The 20,157-nt window shown below is 41.6% G+C and overlaps 1 protein-coding gene across 1 annotated transcript in view; it reads right to left on the bottom strand.

Moving 5' to 3' along the window:
- TRIOBP (TRIO and F-actin binding protein) overlaps positions 1-20,157 on the bottom strand; it is a 422,974-nt gene that overhangs the window by 319,706 nt on the left and 83,111 nt on the right. Inside the window, exons 6-8 of the mRNA XM_085601384.1 lie at positions 16,629-17,058; positions 16,264-16,393; positions 14,541-14,606 (exon numbers count right to left, since the gene is read on the bottom strand). Of these exons, the coding sequence (XP_085457510.1) occupies positions 14,541-14,606; positions 16,264-16,393; positions 16,629-17,058 (626 nt within the window). The remainder of the gene's footprint in view (positions 1-14,540; positions 14,607-16,263; positions 16,394-16,628; positions 17,059-20,157) is intronic.

Genomic DNA, 20,157 nt, shown 5'->3' with positions numbered 1-20,157 from the left:
CATCAAGAATTTTCAATTCTGTTAAGGACACGGAGGCGAGAATTGACAATTGCAAAGTTGTTGGGATGAAGTTTAGGTTTGATCTTATCATTCTTTGACAAATATGGTAATATAAATATTGTGAAGAAAGATGGAGGGTTGTGCCCTCTCGATTGATCAACGTTGGTAAGAATCGCTAAAGAAAGAAACTACCAAATGGTGGGAAGCTGCCAGTCTTAAAAAGTACCTTGAAGCGGAAAGAATACCTAGAGGACTTCGGATCCTTATCTTTCCTCCGGTCGAGACAACCAAACCAGAACAGATTGTAAGATGGGAAGAGAATCTGAGGGAGGCCTCCAATAATATGATACGCCAACTAATAGATATAGCAGAAGAAGAACACATAAACCATAAAAAAGAAGTAGATGACTTCACAAAGAAAATAGAAGAATCAAGCTGGGGTGAGATTACAACCAAAAATTATGAGATACTCAACAGAATAATCGACGAATATAAAGACCTAATCCAAAGGAAAAACAGGAAATTTAGGAGAGACCAGATTGACTACCAACTCGGACGAGTCTACACTTACGCTAAACGCTATGACAACATGCCAAAGGGTACATCAACATCTATGATCAGACAAACATACAACACAATCACAAGCTCTGAAGTAGAATCACCAGGAGCCGAAACTACATCCACGACAACTAAAGTAGGAGTACATTTTTTAGAGGAAGTCAGGCGGCACCGACCAGGTTTTCGAAATCAAACCAACCAGGATACCAGAACCCCGTCGGAAAACACCCAAAATATTACAACGCCAAGACCAGTAGCAGGAGTAACAACCAGAGCAAGGAAGAAACAAGAAACAGAACCGAAGGAGCGATCAACCTAATGGTTAATATCTCGGACCATCAGAACACACCTGCACAGGTAGAGATCCTCAATAGGGGTTTATCCTTTTGCCCATCGGCATTCTGGGACCTGACTAAAACAATGATAGATGTGTACAAATTCACACGAAAACTTAAGTTGATGTAATTTTTTCATAACAGACCACCAAACCACAAGGATAAGAAAACACCAATTGTCAGTTCCCTGTCAATCCAAGACCTGGAAAACATACATCTACTGACTACTCTAGCAGATGACCCGGGAGACCAAACAACTTCTCAGACACTAGCACAAGAATTAGGCATAGATACATCTTACCCTAACACTAGTAGGATGACTCCGAAATCTATCTTTTGTCCCCAACTACCACCGGGTAACACCATTGACTTATTCTACACAGCGGTCTCCAAAGACTTAACTACTGAACATCGGAAATACCAGAAAAGGAAAAACTTCCTTCCACACAATCTACCAAGAGACGAAATCAAGGCCCTCAAAGAACTAAAGAACCTCCCCGAGGTGGAGATCAAGGAAGCAGACAAGGGGGGCAATGTAGTCCTACTGCATACAGATGACTACATAGCAGAAGCCCAGAGACAATTGAAAAACACAACCTGCTACAGAGAATTATCATCCAATCCCACAGTCAAATGTCAAGAAGACCTAAAAAAGAAATTAGACACATGGCATACGAAAAATCTATTAAACCGTGTGGAACGAGAGGAACTCTATGTAGAGCATACAACCATGCCAACACTTTATCTTCTACCCAAAATTCATAAAAGCAAAACCAATCCACCAGGTAGACCAATAATTGCCGGTATCAATTCCATATGCTCAAAACTGGGTGAATACATTGACTACCAGTTACGACCATTAATGAAGGACTTACCATCCTATATTCAGGACACAAAAGATATCCTCTTGAAATTGAACAACATCCCATGGAATGAGGAATGTCTACTGGCCACAATTGATGTGGTCAGCCTCTACACCTCGATTCGTCACGAAGATGGAATGGAAGCAGTGCAAAAATCATTAGCCACCAAATCAGTTCACTTTTTAGAATCTAATGAAATGACCCTTGAGATACTTCACTTTTGTCTCATAAACAATGTGTTCACATTCAATTCCAAATATTATCTACAAATCCAGGGCAGTGCAATGGGAGCCAAATTTGCACCACCGTATGCCTGCATCCTCATGGGGCTTGTTGAAAAATTCTGGCTATGGGATGACACTTTTGCCGAATATACCGCCCACATAACCTACTGGGGACGGTATATCGATGACATTTTATGCATTTGGCAGGGATCGGAATCCCTACTCAAAGAATTCTTACACAAGATCAATACAAACAGATGGAATATCCAAACCACTAATAACATCTCACCTAACCAAATAGATTTCCTAGACATAACCATATATGTAGAGGACAACAAACTACAAACCAAAACCTTCCGGATACCAACCTCGGCTAATTCAATACTTTGAGCGGACAGCTGTCACCCACACAAAACCATTGACAATATCCCAAAAGGGGAATACCAACGTATGAGAAGAAATTGCAGCAAACTTGATGTCTTCAAAGAGAGCTCGGAGCTCCTAACCCAGAGACTATTGAACCGGGGATACCCTAAAAAACTCTTAGAAAAGACATCCAAGAACTGTGAAAAACTGTCAAGGGACGACTTACTCAAACCCAAAGACGTCACAGGAAACGAGAGACAAAACACGATCAGGTCCCTAACAGACTATCATAATGGACATCACTGCATCAGGAAAACTTTGAAAAGACAATGTAATCTTTTGACCTCTAACTCTTCACTAACCAATCAGATGGAGGAATTCCCTCAAATGGGTTTTAGGAGAGCCAAGAACCTCAAACAAATTCTGTGCAAATCTGAATTTAAAGATAAAAGGGCCAAACCCAAGACCAATTTTCTGACTAAGCCTTTTGGTTTCTACATCTGCCATGATTGTAATGCGTGCAAATTGGGAGCCAATAAACAAATTGAATACAAACATAATTCTAACACCACCATTCGAATCACAGATTGGATCACCTGCACATCAACATATGCAATCTACATTATAATCTGCCCCTGCAACAAAATCTACAAAGGGAGCACGATCAGGCCGCTTAAAACCAGAATCATGGAACACTATCGTAACATCAATAAAGAAGAGGTGGGACCACCTCTAACGGAACACTTCCAAGAATTTCATCCACACAGGAAGACCTTCAAATTCTTTGGACTGGAAATCACCAAACCAGCATCGAGAGGAGGAAATCGGGAACTCACCATGAGACGCAGAGAGAGCGAATACATTATGCGTCTGAATGCTACAACCCTAGGACTCAACAAAGATGCAGAAATGCACTATTGGTTATACTAATGAGATGCTCCCCCCTACATTTTCTTCAAAAGAAACCCATGACCCTCCTATTGATTTAAAGAAATTATTGATGTACAGACAAATCCTCATATCCCAATGCCAGAACTGCTCCTTATATTTTTGTATTTTACAATCCTGGGTCCTGGGGACCAATCCACACTATACATCCATGTATAGTAACTATTTAGTGGTCTCTGCCGTTAATTGTGCATCAAGATGCCCCCAACTATGGTTTTTCATGTCATTTTTCCTAATAATTCCCTCAATAAGACCTAGCCATTTTACTGCCAGAAATAATTTAATATGGTTTTGCCTTTTTACTTCTTGGTTCCTGATGACAGACTCACGTCTTACACCATGGCACAGTAACTTTTCAGTGGCCTTTGCCATTAGTAGCACTTCAGTTCTCTCGAGCTGACTGACGTCAGGACAGGAGTCAGGTTATATCTGACAACGTCAAAAGGAACTCAGTTTGTTCTGGGACCGCAGAGACGAAGCACTCTACATTCAAAGGTGAGAGGGGTTTTCATGCTTAGTCCCTTATTTAATGAACTCACGCTACGTGTTCCTCCCAGCACTTCTGTCTTTTTCCTGTGTCACACGCAGTCAATTTCAGCGCGCCCATATGTCCTTTGTGGAGACACTTAACTAATTATACCCTTATCCACGTGTTCTTTTCTAGCGCGTCGGATTACAATCTAAAGGCCTCGCACTTTCAGCGCGCCCCATTACCGCACTACTATCGGCCGCGCTTTATGTTAACTCTTCATGAATGAAGCTTATTTCACAATTTCAAAGGACTCGTACCCTTAACGCGCCCCATCACCATACTAATATCGGCCAAATTTACATTTACAATCCTTGTATGAGGCTCTCTCACGACTTGCTCCCGTTTATACCACGTCAATTTACCGACATAAATCCTTGATCACATATGGTCCCCTAGCCCAAACTTGATTTTTTCAATGGCTCTGTCTCAAACTCATAACATGAGCAACCATCAGTGATTTCACGTGTCTCTTTACCTTCAGGAATAGGAAGACTATTTGTCATAACGAAGCTCTGGTAAGCAGTTGTACTGTTACCGTTCTAATAATGAAGCACTAAACTAACCTTAGTTATGCAGCTTCATATTGTTTGATTTACCGTATTTCAATTTTGACCTAATATACTTGATATTATAATTAGGAAGGTGATACTTGGTGCACGCTGACCTTTCTTCTTGACAATTAATACATGTGACAATGCATATAGTTACCATTTACTTTATGTCATACATAACAACTAGGCAATCCTTTCTAGCAAAAAATCTCTCATCTATTACATTTCACCTTTGATGTCCCATATTCATGGAATGAGTATAGACAGCACTGGTGGAATCACCTGAAATAGATCACTTTCCTATTCATGCCCATATATATTTAATATGGTATTCACACCTGTTGTATACTGATGTTTTACCTGTATATATATACATGTTTTATATATGGTTTTGCAATCATCATGTCAATGAAAATTCAATATGGTATTTTCCCTTATGTAATGATGTCTCACTTGCATATATATACCACTTATATGTTTTTGCTATTCAACTTAACCATGTAATCCTTTCCCTTCCTATTTATCTCCCTGTTCTTCTCTTTTTTCTCGTTTTCTTTCTTTTTCTCACCTTTCTCGTTTTCCTCTTCCCATGCTATTTATTATCCCCTTTCTTCCCATCTCCCTCCCTTTCACTGTTTCCCTTACTCTATCTAACTATCTTAATTTCAACCCACATCACCTTAACTCCTGACTTCCCATGTCCCACTTCACACTACCATCACCCTGCAATCTCTCACATTATGACCTTTCTATTTTATCTTCTCTCCCATCAAAATCTACTCACTTTTCATCCCCCCTTTCCAACTCCCTTATATCAGCCTTGAAAAAGCCCAAGGCCAATGGGCCACTAGGGCGAAACACGTGTCGGCTTTTCTCTTCACAATCTCTATCTGCACTTTATCTATGGAAATATAAATAAAAACCAAGCACGTGATAAACATCAGCAAAACTTCTAACATGTATTTCTTACCAACGTTGATCAATCAAGAGGGCACAACCCTCCATCTTTCTTCACACTCAACTCTACAATGGCTTTTGGGTGTAGCCTTTACGAGGAATGTGCCACAACTAAATTGGGCCCTGAGAACTGTAGCACCAAAAGTCCAGAACCATCCACCCAAACAGCAAGCTATAATATAAATATTGGTATGCCTATACTTTTGTCTTTCATTTGCCCTCGCTGTAGTAAGTTATGAGATTTGTTTATATATTGTTTGTAGATCGTAACTGGGCTTCACCCTTGCTTTCTGTTTTAGGCTCGGATGGCAAACAATCTTAATCTTGCCTATCGCACTTGAGGCTAATTGTGCTCATTCCTGGGCTCATCATCAGACATCCTAACCTTCCTTTTGTCCAGAAGAGTGAAAGACTGGACCTAGAGAGGATCCAGTTCGGAACTGGTCATGCTTTGGCTGTTTTGCTCCAAGACCAGGAGTTGTTGTTGAAGAAGGACCTTGGTTTTTCTGGTTATGTTTCGATTATGGCAAAGACAGACGATTCAAAATAGTTGCCTGTCTATTTAGTTTGGCCACCAGTATGTGATTGGTTCATGTGACCTTTGGGGGGGGGGGACTTCAATGCTTATGGAAAATGTATTTTTTGTATTAAACTGTTTCATTGGCTGCTGTGAAATTTGTCAGTAAAGGAAGGGAAGCATAATCCTCGCCTCTGCGTCCTTAATAGAATTGAACATTCTAAACACCTAAGCTAGAAAATTGTTTATTCCACACCCGACCACCAGAGAGAATGCACACCTCACACTGCAGGAAAACTGAGACCTTTGTAGCTACAATTCCTTTTCTCGTCAGAAGATACTGTGTGCTTTCTGGCACACTACAAGAAGAGCTATGAAAATCAGCATTTGCACATTTTCTCCCTGCCTGTCTGCTTTGCCGCAGTCCTTGCATGAGACATGGACAGGAGGTACCTACCTTAGCCCTGAAATAAACTTAAAAACAAACACCTATATCTAGTCTCTAACTTAAGCTCCACCTCCTACCAGTTAATTAATGAGTGGTGCTCCAACTTATTTCCTTTTGACCACTTAAATGCTAAGGATGATCGGTTGATGTCCTCAGCACTACCTCCATAGTGCTAAGTACATCATAAGGTCGTCCTCAGCACTCGAAACGAAAATTCTTATATATTTAACATCAGAAGCATTTTCTATTTTAAAAGCAAAGTTGTATCTTGAGGGAAGTGCTTCCCTTGTGTCCTGAGCTTGATTGTCTGTTGTTATGCTCAGTGCGCCGTTCTTGCGGACGTCAAAGCAAAACAAAAGCGAACAAAAGTAAAATCAGACCGTGCCATTAGTGACGGTTTGCTTTCACTTTTGACTTGTACCGGAAGGTATAGCTCTGCCCCAGGCACTTATTAGCACAGGAGAGGGAGATAATGTCCCCTTTCCACCACCCTCCCTAGTGGTTCCCTGCTTGGGATGGGCATTGCACCGGGCGTGCAATCCCCTAGCAGGGATCCACTTCACTCCACTATACCACCAGGAAAATGTTCTTGTGTCCCCACCCCAGAATGGGTGTAACAGTCTTTCTGCCCCCCGGGGGATGAATTGGAAGAGTATACTCACACTCTGCCCCCACAGGTTGGCGGAAAGCCAACTAGACACCAAGGGCAAAAAGGTAAAAAAAAAAAAGGGTGGTGGTAGCCTACCCAGGCATCAGGTAGTCCCCCTAACCTAAAACAGATGCAATGGTCTTTCTACCCCCCTCCGTCAGTGGCTGATTGGCATGTTTAAAGCAAATCGGCCCCCTCTGCCTGAGGGCAGTGAGCCCAAAGGGCATCAGGGAAGGAACAGGACCAAGAAAAAGGGATGGCGGTGTCCCACTCATGCATCGAGCAGTGCCCCACCCAGAATGGGTGCTATAGTCTTTTTGCCCTTCCGGGGACTGTTTGGGAGAGTTTACCACCAGTTTAAACCCTCCTCCCCCAACCAGCGGGGGTGCAACCAGACATCAAGTAGTGCCTCCACCTCAGAACGGGTGCAACAGTCTTTCTGACCCTCCGGGGGCAGGACAGGGAGTTTACCCCCAATCTGCCCCCTACCAGTGGGAGGAAGCCCAATAGACAACAGGGAAGGAATAAGGCAAAAGAAAAAGGGGGACAGCCCATCCACACATCAGGCACTGCCCCCTCCTCAGAACAGGTGCAACAGGCTTTTGTGCCCCTCTGGGGAATGTTTGGGGGATTTTACCCCCAGTGTGAACTTTCCTCCCCCAAGGGGGAAGCAGAAAGCTGACTAGACACCAGGGATATATATATATATATATATATATATATATATTTTTTTTTTAAAGGAGGGTAATATGGTTTGAGTCTGGGCTGCACAAACGCAGGGCCTATCCCCCACCCAGAAAGAGCCAACAATCCTTCTGCTTTGGCACACAGCATCCTCATTTCCAAAGCAAGCAAGAGAAAATATGTGTTTTGTGGGCCTAGTTTTGACATATGTGCAAGCAGAGTCAGAGTAAATCACACATTTTCCTCATCTTTCTGTCAAGGTACATTCTGAAAGGCTGGAAGAAAGAATAGAATAAAGCTGAGAGGGGAGATGGGGGCGAGAGATGAAGCGAAATCGAAAAGAAAAAGGGAGTGGCTCAGTGAGGAGAAAGAGGAAGGCCAAAAGAGATGAGAGCTGCAGCTTCAGAAGGGAAATGGGCTGAGCGACCGACAGAGAGAAGAGTGAGAGAGAAAATGGATGAATAGGTAGGAGGATGGATGGATGGATGGATGGATGGATGGATGGATGGATGGATGGATGGATGGATGGATGGATGGATGGATGGATGGATGGATGGATGGATGGATGGATGGATGGATGGATGGATGGATGGATGGATGGATGGATGGATGGATGGATGGATGGATGGATAGATAGATAGATAGATAGATAGATAGATAGATAGATAGATAGATAGATAGATAGATAGATAGATAGATAGATAGATAGATAGATAGATAGATAGATAGATAAGTGAGAGTAAAGGGAGTAACACAGGCAATGGAGAGAGACTGGGGGAAGAGGGGGGTAGGGTACTACAATATCATGGCCTAAATATCACCGGACAAAAACACGGAGTCCTAAATATCCTCTACATAAACATCAGGATTTGGGTGAAAATGTCGCCATGATGGAGTTAGCAACAGAACATCTTCACCCGACATATTATTATTTATATAGATTATATGTACGCCAGACGATATGTTCGTTATCGGAGGGAAAGAGTCAGGATGAAAGGCGAATGAGGTATTTAAAAAGCAGAGGAGGGCAGGTTTGTTGGAAGGGAAGGGGAGAAACAGACTCAGAGGGGAAGAGAACAGGATATTGCACTTGTCATGGATTTCTGGGATTCATTTTATTTACTATATTATACAAATCCGGGTGGAGATGGACTTGATTGAATCGAGGCACGATTACTCATATTTTAACAGTTCCATGTACAATATTGAGCTTCCTGAGACACGCTGCATGAATCCGGCTTATTAGAATGCAGCTATGAGAAAAGATGTGTGGATCTGACAGTCAGGCCTATAAGAGGATGTAGTGTAAGGCATCCCACAGCCGTCAAGGAGAGAGATCCCAGACTCCCCGCAGATCTGCAGTACCCCACGCAGCATCATTTGACGTTTGCTGGAATGGGGCATGTTGCCTCTCTCTGCAGGGGGGGCGACAGGAATGTATTATTGTACAGCATGAAACGAAATGGATTGGGGAGCTCAGAACGCCTAAAACTGAGCTGTGCAATCACCAGTCACCTGTCTTTTGACAAATTAATTAATATGTGAGCAATTTGTTTTTCGCTTAACTTCTGTTTTGCCACAAGATCGATAACATTTTAATTAAAAAACTTTGTATTAAAATTGTTACATATCATTTACCAAGTTGTTGAAAGAGGCATTGCTGATTGTCCATGGTGGAAGCAAGAGAACTGTGCTCTTGCTTTTGTTATTTCTAATAAACGGTTTGTTTTTTCTTATGTTTATGTGACATGTGGCCTTCTATTCAAATCTGTGAATATAGGTATTCCATGATGGTGGGAATATACACAAATCCAAAAATCTGGAAACAAGGGCCAGATGTATGAAATTTCCATTTGCAAAAAGTGTTCGCAAATTGCGCATCAACCTTTTTGTGAATGGAAATGAATTTTGCAAACGTTACCGAATAGCCCGGTTAAAAAAATTATACATTTCTGCGAGTTGCAATCCGGCCCAACTAATCAATGTTCTTGAGGTAGATTGCAAATTGCAAATTACAACTCACTTCGTTTAGATTCCTTTACAGGTATGTTGGCCTGCTGGGGTCAGCAGACCACCATGATTGTGATTGCATTTTAAATAAAGCTAACTTTTTTTTATGCATCCTGTTTTCCTTAAACAGCTGTGTTGAAAAATAAATATTTTTTTGTTTGCTTGGGAGTTGGTAGTGGTGTGATGAACCACTGCCTACTCTCCAACAATTTGTTTTTTACGACTCACAAAGTAGGAGTCCAACAGGACCCTTTGACATTTGCGAATGGGTTGTCAATCTGTACTTTACCGAACTTTAATTAGGAAAAGACGACCTAAACACCTTCCTTCCAAACAGGGATGTGTATGGCTTTAGAAACCCATTTTGCGATTCTGAAAAACAAAATGTGCTTAGTACATGATAACTCTGGTTGAAAAAAGGGAATGCAAAATGCACACCAAATATTTTGCAATAACAACTTATCTTCAAAAGTGGCTAATGCACTAACAAATTGCTTTGCAAACTAAGGAATTGGAGTGGAATGCTAAAAGATCTACCTAATGAATGTTAAATTGACAAGTTTGAAATTGGCTACAAATACATTGATGATGATGTGCAGGGTTCAGCAGACAATCATCCATGTGTTTGCATTTCAAAACAGATTTTATTTTTTTAAGACAATATGATCTTAAAGGGGACAGGGCTGGATTTTATTAAAAAGGTTTTAAATTTTGAAAAACTTGGGTGAAGTCAGTGGCTCCCTGGACCACTGCCTTCTGACCCACAATCTGCCACCTTTATTTATTAAGAGGAAGGGGTCCAAAGAGGACCCCTTTGTGATTCAGCTACCACCCCAAAGTGGGAGTCAGTAACTTTTCAATGGTTTGCGATTAAATTATAGTCACAAACCATGGATACATGGGATATGGATTTATAATTTAAAAGGGACTCCCATAACATGTCTCTTCCAAATGTAAATTGGTATACATTTCTAAACTTATTTAGCAATTTGGAATGTGTTTTCCAAATTGCCTAAATGGATTTAGTACATTAGAATAAAGTACTTAGTGGTCGCAAAATTAGTGAATCAGAGGTTTTGCAAATGTTAAATACTTTACTACATCTGAACCTATGATACTGAATATTTTCCTTGGAGCGCATAGATGCTTTACATGTTGGTAATATGTTCTCATCTAATTTATACTGTGGCTAAGAGAAGCTGTTTGTGTACTGTGCATTCTATATATTACTTAAGCACTATTGGGTCAACTGGGAGCCAGCACCTGGAGGGGACCACAGACTTTGTGCTGTGAGCTCTGGTACCAATGCCATCCTCCCCAACTATGCTCACAGCTGTTCTGTGTGCAAGGAGTGGGCCAGAGCTGGCATTTGTGGAAGGGCAATGATACACCATGGGCCAACATTGCCACTCCGCACGTATTGGGGCAAGCTTTGCCTATTGCAAATAAATGTATAGCTCTTTTAAAAAGTTACGATCATGTAATAGTGGTGTCCTAGCTTGGACAAAAAAAGAGCAGAAGAGAAGTGTTTATATCTATACCTGCCATATCTTAGTTTCTCCATTACTTTTCGAATCTAGGAGCATCATGGATGGAAGACAAGCGGTCACCTCTCCTAAGGATCTGATTTTGGTAAATAATCTTCCTGTGGTAAAATTATTCTGAAATTGGAAGTGATTTTAACCTATTCATTTAAAAAAAGCTTGCTGACCGCCAGTGAACCAAAGGTTTGTTATTCCTGTGTCACAAGGGTGGTGCAGGATTAAATGCCGTCCTCCTGAATGCTTTTGCAAACCTTGAGTTGTACTGTGTATGGGACACTTGCCCTTCACTTAGTCGGGCGCATCTTTAACTGGGTTCTCCAGGCGTCCTATTACAGTTAATCTACTGCCCCCCACCACGCCCGTGAAATTGCACTTGCCCTGGAGGCAGCGTATTAGTGAAAGCCTGCCTGTTTTTAATATGCAGGTGGCGACACAGCCTGCTTATGAAGGGGTGGCAGAGAACCACCTGCAGGTGGATGCAGTGAGCGCCCATATTAGGTTTGAGTATGTAATGTTTTGCTTATTTGTAAAGCGCACTATCACCCACGAGGGTATCCTGGTGTTGATCAGGAGTGTGAGCCTAGTATTGTCTATGGTAGGTTGGTTAATTGAGATGCCAGGTCTTCAACTTCTAGAGGATTTTAAGAACAGAGGAGGAGGAGACTCTGATGTGGAATGGGAGGCTGTTCCCTGCTTTAGGAGCAATGTAAGAGAGCGGCTGTCCTCCTGATCTGGTTCTGTGTATGCGTGGGATGTGTAAGATTAGGAGTCCTGCGGAGCAGAGGTGTCTGGAAGAAGATGCAAATGTTCAGGTAGGTGGGGCCTAAGTTGTGTAGTGCCTTGAATATGTGTGAGGAACTTGAAATGAGTGTGTTTGTGTATCATGAGCCAGTGGTGCTTCCTGAGGTGCAGTTTGATGTGAGTTCCGTGTCAGAGGTTGAGAATGACTCTGGCTGACTAGTTACAGATGGGTTGTAGTCTTTTAGTGAGTTGCTTTGTGATCCCGGCATAGAGGGGGTTCTTATAGTCCAAGTTGCTGGTCACTGTATTTACTTCACTCTAGAGTGGCACAACAAATACTTACTCCTCCCCCCGAAAAGGTTTTTTTTTTGGGAAACTTGCAAACTAGGATATTATAATCCCAAACTAAGATCAGGGTAAAAGCTTTATGTGTAAAGATTTTTAATTTTCACAAAAGTGTGAAGATTAAAAGGGGCCCAACTTCTATCTGTCACATTGTTGTTACTGTGTTAAAAACATACCAAACACAAGCAAGGTAAAAACGAATTAAAATATTTTTTGGGGAAAACACCTATTCCTGCATACTGTATGGGCATAACATGATTTGTAGAATAAACTAAACTAAGGATATGCAAAGTTCCAAAGGAAATATTTTACCCGTCCTGAAGAACTGTTTTGACACTATGTGGGTATTAATCAGTTCGTCTCAAGAATAATTTATTAACCACAATTCGACTGAAAATTAACCAATTTTAAACCCTCTTGCTTGTGATCAAATTAGATGTGTTATTGATTTTAAAATTAGATTTTAAATGAGGAATTACATGTTTCAAATCAAAATTATTTTTTAAACATTGGCACAATAAAAACAAAGTTACCTGTTTCAAACGCCATTTTCAGTAAAATAATGTATGTAGACAAGTTATGTCAAATGACACAAAATACATGCATCCCAAACAAAACAGCAGGGGTTGCCAGTCACTGTTATCTTTATTGCAAGCAAAAAGAGAGATATACATAGTGGTGTATGAGGAAGTAGGCCCAATGTTTATACTAAAGTGCGAGTTTTGGTAGGGTAAGATTAAAATATATCATTTAAAATTGATGTTCGACAAATATCTAATAGGAGGTAAGAACTTCGGGAATGAAGTCTAAAAGGATTCTGCGGTGTTGTAATAAAGTAAAACAAGTGCAAATACATGGTACAAAGGAGACATACGCCAACTTATTTAGAATCCTCAGAAATTTGGTTTTGTGCAGTAAAACAATTAATACACATGTGCCAAGGCAAAACATTTAGAGAAAAATCTTCAGTTTTTCTTTAGCATCACCGAATCAGTGATCTAGTATACTTCATCACTACACAGAGAATGAGTGGCCACTACCACCAGCAAACAGCCGTTTGTGACTCCATGAATACAAATATACAAAAAACATGCAAAAACTTTGTTTTTGCACTGTTATTCTTTATTTTTGGGGGAATTGCTAAATCTGGAGACATGCGGCCAGATGTAGAACATTATTTAGTTGTTAAATCGGGAGACATAGTGCCAGATGTACAAAGTTATTTAGTTTTCACAAACCCCGTGACTCGCTTAATCACAGGGTAAGGAGCACTAGATGGCTTTTTAGTACTTGCCCATTTGTGATTTGGTAAGTGCTTACTGAATCACAAATGTTTAGAAATGCATAGCAAATCACAATTTGGAATGGGTGTGTTTAGGGTGTCCCGTACAAATTGTGAATTGCAATGCTATGTATCAATTGTTTGCAATCGCAAATTAGTTTGAAAAACATTGAAAGGTTACTGACTCCTTATGGACCAATGTGAAAGGGTGGGATGCTGATGCTACAGAAGCAACTCAATCTGAGCCTACAGCTGGAGACCTATCCCATCGGCTTTATTAGAACTCAACCTGAACTTACAGCTGAGATCCATCCCATTCATTTTATTAGAAGTGCATTATATCTTAACGCACTTGTAATAAGGCGGACTGGATATCTGTCATATTTGTGGCAAAGTACCCACCCGCCAAACTCCAAATCAGGCCATTAGTCCTTTGGCACCTCAAAAAGAAGGAATTACATTTCAGCTGACAGATGTATCATGGAGAAGACAATATGGAAGAGAGGAGACTGAATGTCCTAGGAAGTAAGGACCAAGTAGTAAAGCAAGTAATAACAAAGTGTGTTAGAAAGTACATCAAAAACAAAGATTTTAGAAAATTTGACCATTGATGTTAGAGGTTCTGTTTTCACCAAAAGATGAAGAGATGTTTAGCTATAAACTGCATCTGAATTCTTTCCACTCACTATTCCAAGTTGAAATGAGACAAGCAGGGCAGGAGTGAGTCTCAGTCTCACTAGCCCTTATCACGCTTTAGTATCGCAGAAGAAAAATGGCTGCTTTGAAAGATGGCCATGTAAAAATTAGATAGCACTATCCTTGGACACAAAAATTATTCCTATATCAAACTATAGAGTGTCTCTGCTTAGAGGCATAATGTGAAGTGAAGAGTAACAGTTAACGTTAAAGCCCAGGAGCAGGCAGATGCAGGCAGATGCAGGTGTCTGAAACTTTTTCCCCATCAGAGAGTATAATACATTTCTTACCTTGTCTGATGCCGGACGTAGGCTGGCTCGACGTGCCATAATCTCCTGCTGTCCTGGACTTGAGGCCTAGACAAAAGTGAGAGGAACAGGAGAGCAAGGTGACAAACCGATATATATGTGTATACTAGCAGTAAGTAGTCCCCATATAATTACAAGCATTTGCAATGCAATAGGTCTCGCATTTACGCGAGACCTATTACATTGCAAATGGTAGGCATCACGGACAACAGGAGGGAGGGCGAGCGGGTTTAAGAAGGCTCGAACAACGGGGGGAGAAGGCACAGACAATGGGCGGGGGGGAGAATGCACAGACAACAGGAGGGTGGGCGGAGAGGCGAAAAGCCACAGATAACGTGAGGGCGAGCGGGAGGGCGAGAAGGCATGGACAACAGGAGGGGGGGGGGGGAAGAAGACACCAAAGCATGTTGTGCCTGCAGTAAGAGAACCTCATTAAAGACAATAGTGCTCACAGTCTAAATAACACGTAGCATATAACAAAGTAAAGGGGCCAGTCGCCATGGGAGGTGACAAATTAAGAGGAGGCGGTACTAAGGAGGGACTAAGATGCCTATTGATGAATCAGAAGCCAGCATTTAGGATGAACAATCACACGCACCAATTGGAAATATGGGTCGAAAGTGGGCGGTGCTTCTATATCCTACTTCTCTACAATAAGTCTCACAGAGCAGCGCTGGCTCTAAGCTCGACCTAATAAAGGAGTAAGAAGCCCAATATATTTACAAAGGAGTAAGTGGGGTATAGGTTAATCAGAAACAGTGTATATGTTGCCTTCACAATACTATATAGGTCGTTTCGTTATGATTAAGTGAAGGGCTTTCCTTTTCTATTAAGTATTTTAATAGTTAAAATGGCAGTGGTAAACTATGTCCTCTTCACCCGCTATGACTGATGTCAGCCTTTCTTCTGACTCATTTAGACCAGGTTTCCCAGCACTATGTTTTAGCGCACCATGACCTATCTCACCACAGACACACCAAGACCAGTTGTCAGTCTCTCAGATTGGCTTCTTTAGCCACATTTGAGACTCAGGATTAAAGGTGTGTTTAGAAAACGGTAGAATTGCCTTGAAGAAGGCCCAAGGCTGCATGCCACAGGGGCGAAACACATTTTGGCTGGTCTTTCTCTTACAACCCTTTAGGTGATGTTAAACAATGCCTGATTAACACTGAGGATCACGTCAGTAACATACTAGATAGAAAAAGTTCTTCTGCTTTCAGTTAATCTTAACAAAACAACCTAGATAGAACTTTGAAGGAAACATATACACGGTTTCTGACTAACCTATACCCCCACTTACTGTGCATATTGTTTCTATGGACTCTCACAGGTGTGGCCCACCTATAGGTTTAGTCTTCAGTGTACAAATTGTAGCCCTGTCAACAAGAAAACGACCCCCTTGGATTACTACCCCTTATTCTGTAGTATAAATATTATTTATAAAGGACCACTGAGGAGACCTGCTGTATGTATGTGGATTGTGTAGAGGCCTCAATATATGTGAACTTGGTCATTGAAGAGACCGCTTATGTTCAAGAGGAGTACTGAAGAGGCTTCTTTTATGATTGAACATGAGCACAGAGGAGACCTCTTACCAATGGGTGCATTGAGGCTAAATGTGTGCAGCAGTGCTGAGGACACAGTCTAAAAATGGCCTCTCTAGGGAGGGAGGTGCTCTCATCCTATCACTCCTGGAACCTCTTACCTCTTTGGACAGGCTAGGGCTGGACTGCCTCCTGGTCAGCCTCCGCTCCATGCCCTGCAAGTACTTCCCTTCAAGCCGCTCAAGCATGCCTGCCTCTAGTGCCTCAAAAGCCTCCAGCACATCAGATTTCCTAAGAGAGGGAAGAGATGGGATTGTTGGCAGATCATTTGAGACAGTAGATATTTGGAGACGAGAGAGGGGCTAGAATTGCAGGGTATGGACTGTGGTGAGGAAAGTTTCTAGGAATGGGGTGTTTGGAGGACAGGGAAAATTACATTGATAGGGCAAGAAGGCAGGGAAGGAAGCAGTGACAAGTTAGGCAGGGATGTCCCCTGTTCACCTGCTCTCTCCCACTCACTACTTACCTTCGATCTTGCCCAAACAGCCTTTCTACCTCTACCCGCCCTGGACTTCTGCGCCTCATCTTCAGTTCCATCTGCCGTCGCTCCAGCTCGAAGGCCTCTGTGTTGCTGATGCGTTTAGCCTGTGGGATGTCGGCCAGTACAGTGTAGTCTCTCCGGCTCCTGATCTGCTGCACATCTCCTCCACTGGCCGCCGTTCCCCAGCTTGCCTCAGAGTCCATGGAGCTGGCAGATGAGGTGAGTCGCCTGCTCAGGGCCAAACTTGAGCTCACGGAGTCCCTCCGCACCGGCGAGCGGCTCCGGCCAGGGCCACCCTGTAGTGCTGGTGAGATGGAGCGGTCTGAATCTGACTTTCGGCGCTCTGGAGAAAAGTAGCCACTTTCCACCCTGGTCTTAGACCATTCTTCGCGAATAGTGAGTCCCTTGGTGGAAGCTGGAAATAAAGGAAGAGGATTTTCAAAACAGGCAAGAAGCATGACCGATTTCACATTATTTTGCTCCTGGAGATGCCTTTTACCCATGAGTCATTCATGTAATTAGCTCATTTTAGTTTGGAGGCCAATTTGTAATTTGTTTCTTCTCACGTTTCAGTTTTTGTTTTATGTTTTTTGCTTTAGTTTGAAGGAGGCACTTTTTCACTGTTTAGTTTAAAACATGTTTTATTTTAAATGTAATTTTGTTTTTCATTCTACTTTCAGTTTCGGACTTGGATGTAAATTGCTAATTTGAAATTCTATTTCCATTTGAAGTTTCCAAATTTATTTGTCTAAGTTTTAGTTTCTTTCCATTCCTTGTTTGTATTCTTTGTGAGTTCAAATTTCAATATTAGTTTTAACTTGTATTTAATTTTGAAGGTTTTTGTCTGCGTTCAAATGTACTATGACTTTAGTTCAGTTTTTAAGGTGGTTTGAGATGCACGTTTACTTGAAATTTTAGATCCAATTTTGAGTTTGTTTGATATATGATATTCCGATTACAATTTGCAATCAACTTTAATGTTGTTCTTACTTTACGTTTGCTTTCCTTTTGACTTAACTTTTTGCTTGAATTAAACTTTTGTTTGAGTTACAGTTTGATGTCAAGTTTTTTAACGTTTTTTTTCTTAGTTTCTACTTGCATTTCTTTTTAAGCTTTATATCGAGAGGTTCTGTTTTTTTAGGAAGCGTTTTCCTTTAATTCTACTGTTATTTTTGATAGTTCATCCACACTTCATTGAAAATTTTTGCTTAGAGTTATTTTGAAAATATTAGTTTGTTGTACTACTATTTATATGAAATTAAACATAACTTTTAATTCTGATGTACATTTGTTCTTTTAAGGTTAAGTTTTAATTTGAGTACCACTTTAAATATTAATTTTCAGTAATTTTCTTTTTGCTTCTATAAAAAATATGCTTTCATATTGTATTTCACTTCACGTATTTCACTTTATTTACGCTGGAGCAAGTCTGGGAAAAATACTTTTTTTGTGCTTCTGATAATACGTGAACCGAATTTACTAATCCAAGTATTGCACCAATTGCTTTCTACATGCATATGTACAAGGGACAAAGGGTCCTTTCGGTTGGGCTTAGGTGTATGTCAGGCACAGATCTTATTGTGTCGTCATTCACAGAGGGTGGTAGCAGGAGCGTATGTGGCACACATTCCTTTCCTCTATAGTAATCCTAATATACAATTGCTGCTGTTATTTTTATAGCTTCTCTTTTTCCTATGTTGTTAAATCATGTGTGGCTAATATACGGTGTGAATTTTTAAATCATTATAAACATTTAAAAAAACATACTTTTCACACAAGTGTGCACTCAGGGAGTGACTAAATATACAGATACGCGATCAAGTGAAAGTTTCAAGCACCATCAACGTTCATCTGTCCTTAACTGAAATGACCATCCATATACTAACGTCTACCCCCTTGTAGAGTCCACCTTGTGGGCAAAGTGTACCCAGTCCTCTATACTAGCAACGCTATGGCTAGGGAGCAGCATTAAAGGGTCATGTGAACATCTGCAATACCCATACGGGAAGCACCCATCCTACATTATCTATGATGGCCCCAGCAATGGAGATAAGGAGACCCTTGCACTGATTCATGTGTGTGTCAATAGTTTGACAGTAGCACTACCTCACAAACCTTACTGTACCCCCTGTGGAACCTGCCAGTGGCAACCAGAAATCCCGCTCCACCGCTAGATCACGACACAGGTCCTACTTCCTGGTGGTTGACAAACTGGGGTCACCGCAAGACCTTAGTGGGTGTTCTGCTGGGGCTGCCAGGATAAGTCACAGAGGGCATAGTCTTGTTAGTCGTTGGTGAGGATTGCTAGGGGGTGTCCTTTTGAGAAGTGGGTGATGGTGACCAGGAGGCGGTGGAAGTCAAGTCTGTGGTGGTGTATGGAATGGAGGATGTAGAGACATAAGCCTGTGAGCATCCATCCCAATAAAGGATGGTGGCAGATATGGTTCAGTTAGAGTGATGCTAACTGGCCCAAGATGGAGCCTGGGCCACCATTTCTTCCGCTTCACCTAAGGAATTGCCAGAATAAAGGAAGACAAAGCCCTTGCGCATGCTGCCTGGCAACTATCTAGTTGGTGGGTTTACTACTATGCACCCCAGTTTGCATCGACCCTGTTTGTTTACATGCAGGCCTCAAGTGATTCCCCTGGGTGCTCTCCTACTAGTCCTGTGCTCTTCCCATTCCCCTCTTGCCTGACAGCAGTCAAGCTCTACCTCCTACAACCCCTCCTGTTGAACGTGTCACTTGTGAGCTTGACATGGACTTCTCATGCCCACTTTTGGACAGTGTATGCTGATGTTTATATATTGTATTTAGGACCTTTATCTCTACATCGAAGCTGAGCTCCACATACTGTATTCCTTTCTGACTAGTTTTAGCCCAGCAGGACCAGTGTTTCACTCTTCATTGCCATAATTCCCTGTAATTCCCCATCAGTGTGGATCCATGTACATTAGTTTTAGTTGTACTCTAACTTCCATATAGTGGGGGAGCAGTACATGTCTGCCGGATCCAACCACCACACCAGTGCTTGACAACCTCTCATCGTGGAAAGTGCAGTAAGTTTATGTAGCAGGTAAAGATCTTAGTTAGTAAGTGCAAGTCTTGAGAGTTTCAAATTCCCGCGCCTTACAACCTCGCTCTTCAAAAATGACAGAAAATAGTATTTTGAGATCAGTGCCAAAAACCCCGATTGTATGCTGATGTCTACACCAGCAACTGGAGGAAAAGTGTCAGAAAGACAGACCTCCTCTTCTCGTCCACTAGCCTGCAAGCATAGTCAATCCAGACTAATTGGAAACCAGATATCCGAAATTCAAGGTGGTCAAAGGATTTTCACTATCACCTCCCGCATGGCATTCTCAGAAAACTCACTATCAACTTATACAGAAATAGCACTGTTATGATGCAACCCAGCTATAAAAAAAAAAGCCTGCTGGCCTTTGAAGCAGTCCTAGAAAACCACAAAAATACACTTTTGTGAAACCACTCTCTCCCTTTGTGCTAGCTCAGTGT

Source organism: Triturus cristatus, chromosome 4_2 (assembly GCF_964204655.1).
Source record: "Triturus cristatus chromosome 4_2, aTriCri1.1, whole genome shotgun sequence".
Lineage (NCBI taxonomy): Eukaryota > Metazoa > Chordata > Amphibia > Caudata > Salamandridae > Triturus > Triturus cristatus.
Note: the sequence above shows the minus strand (reverse complement) of the source record. Positions and strands in the feature narration are given on the sequence as shown.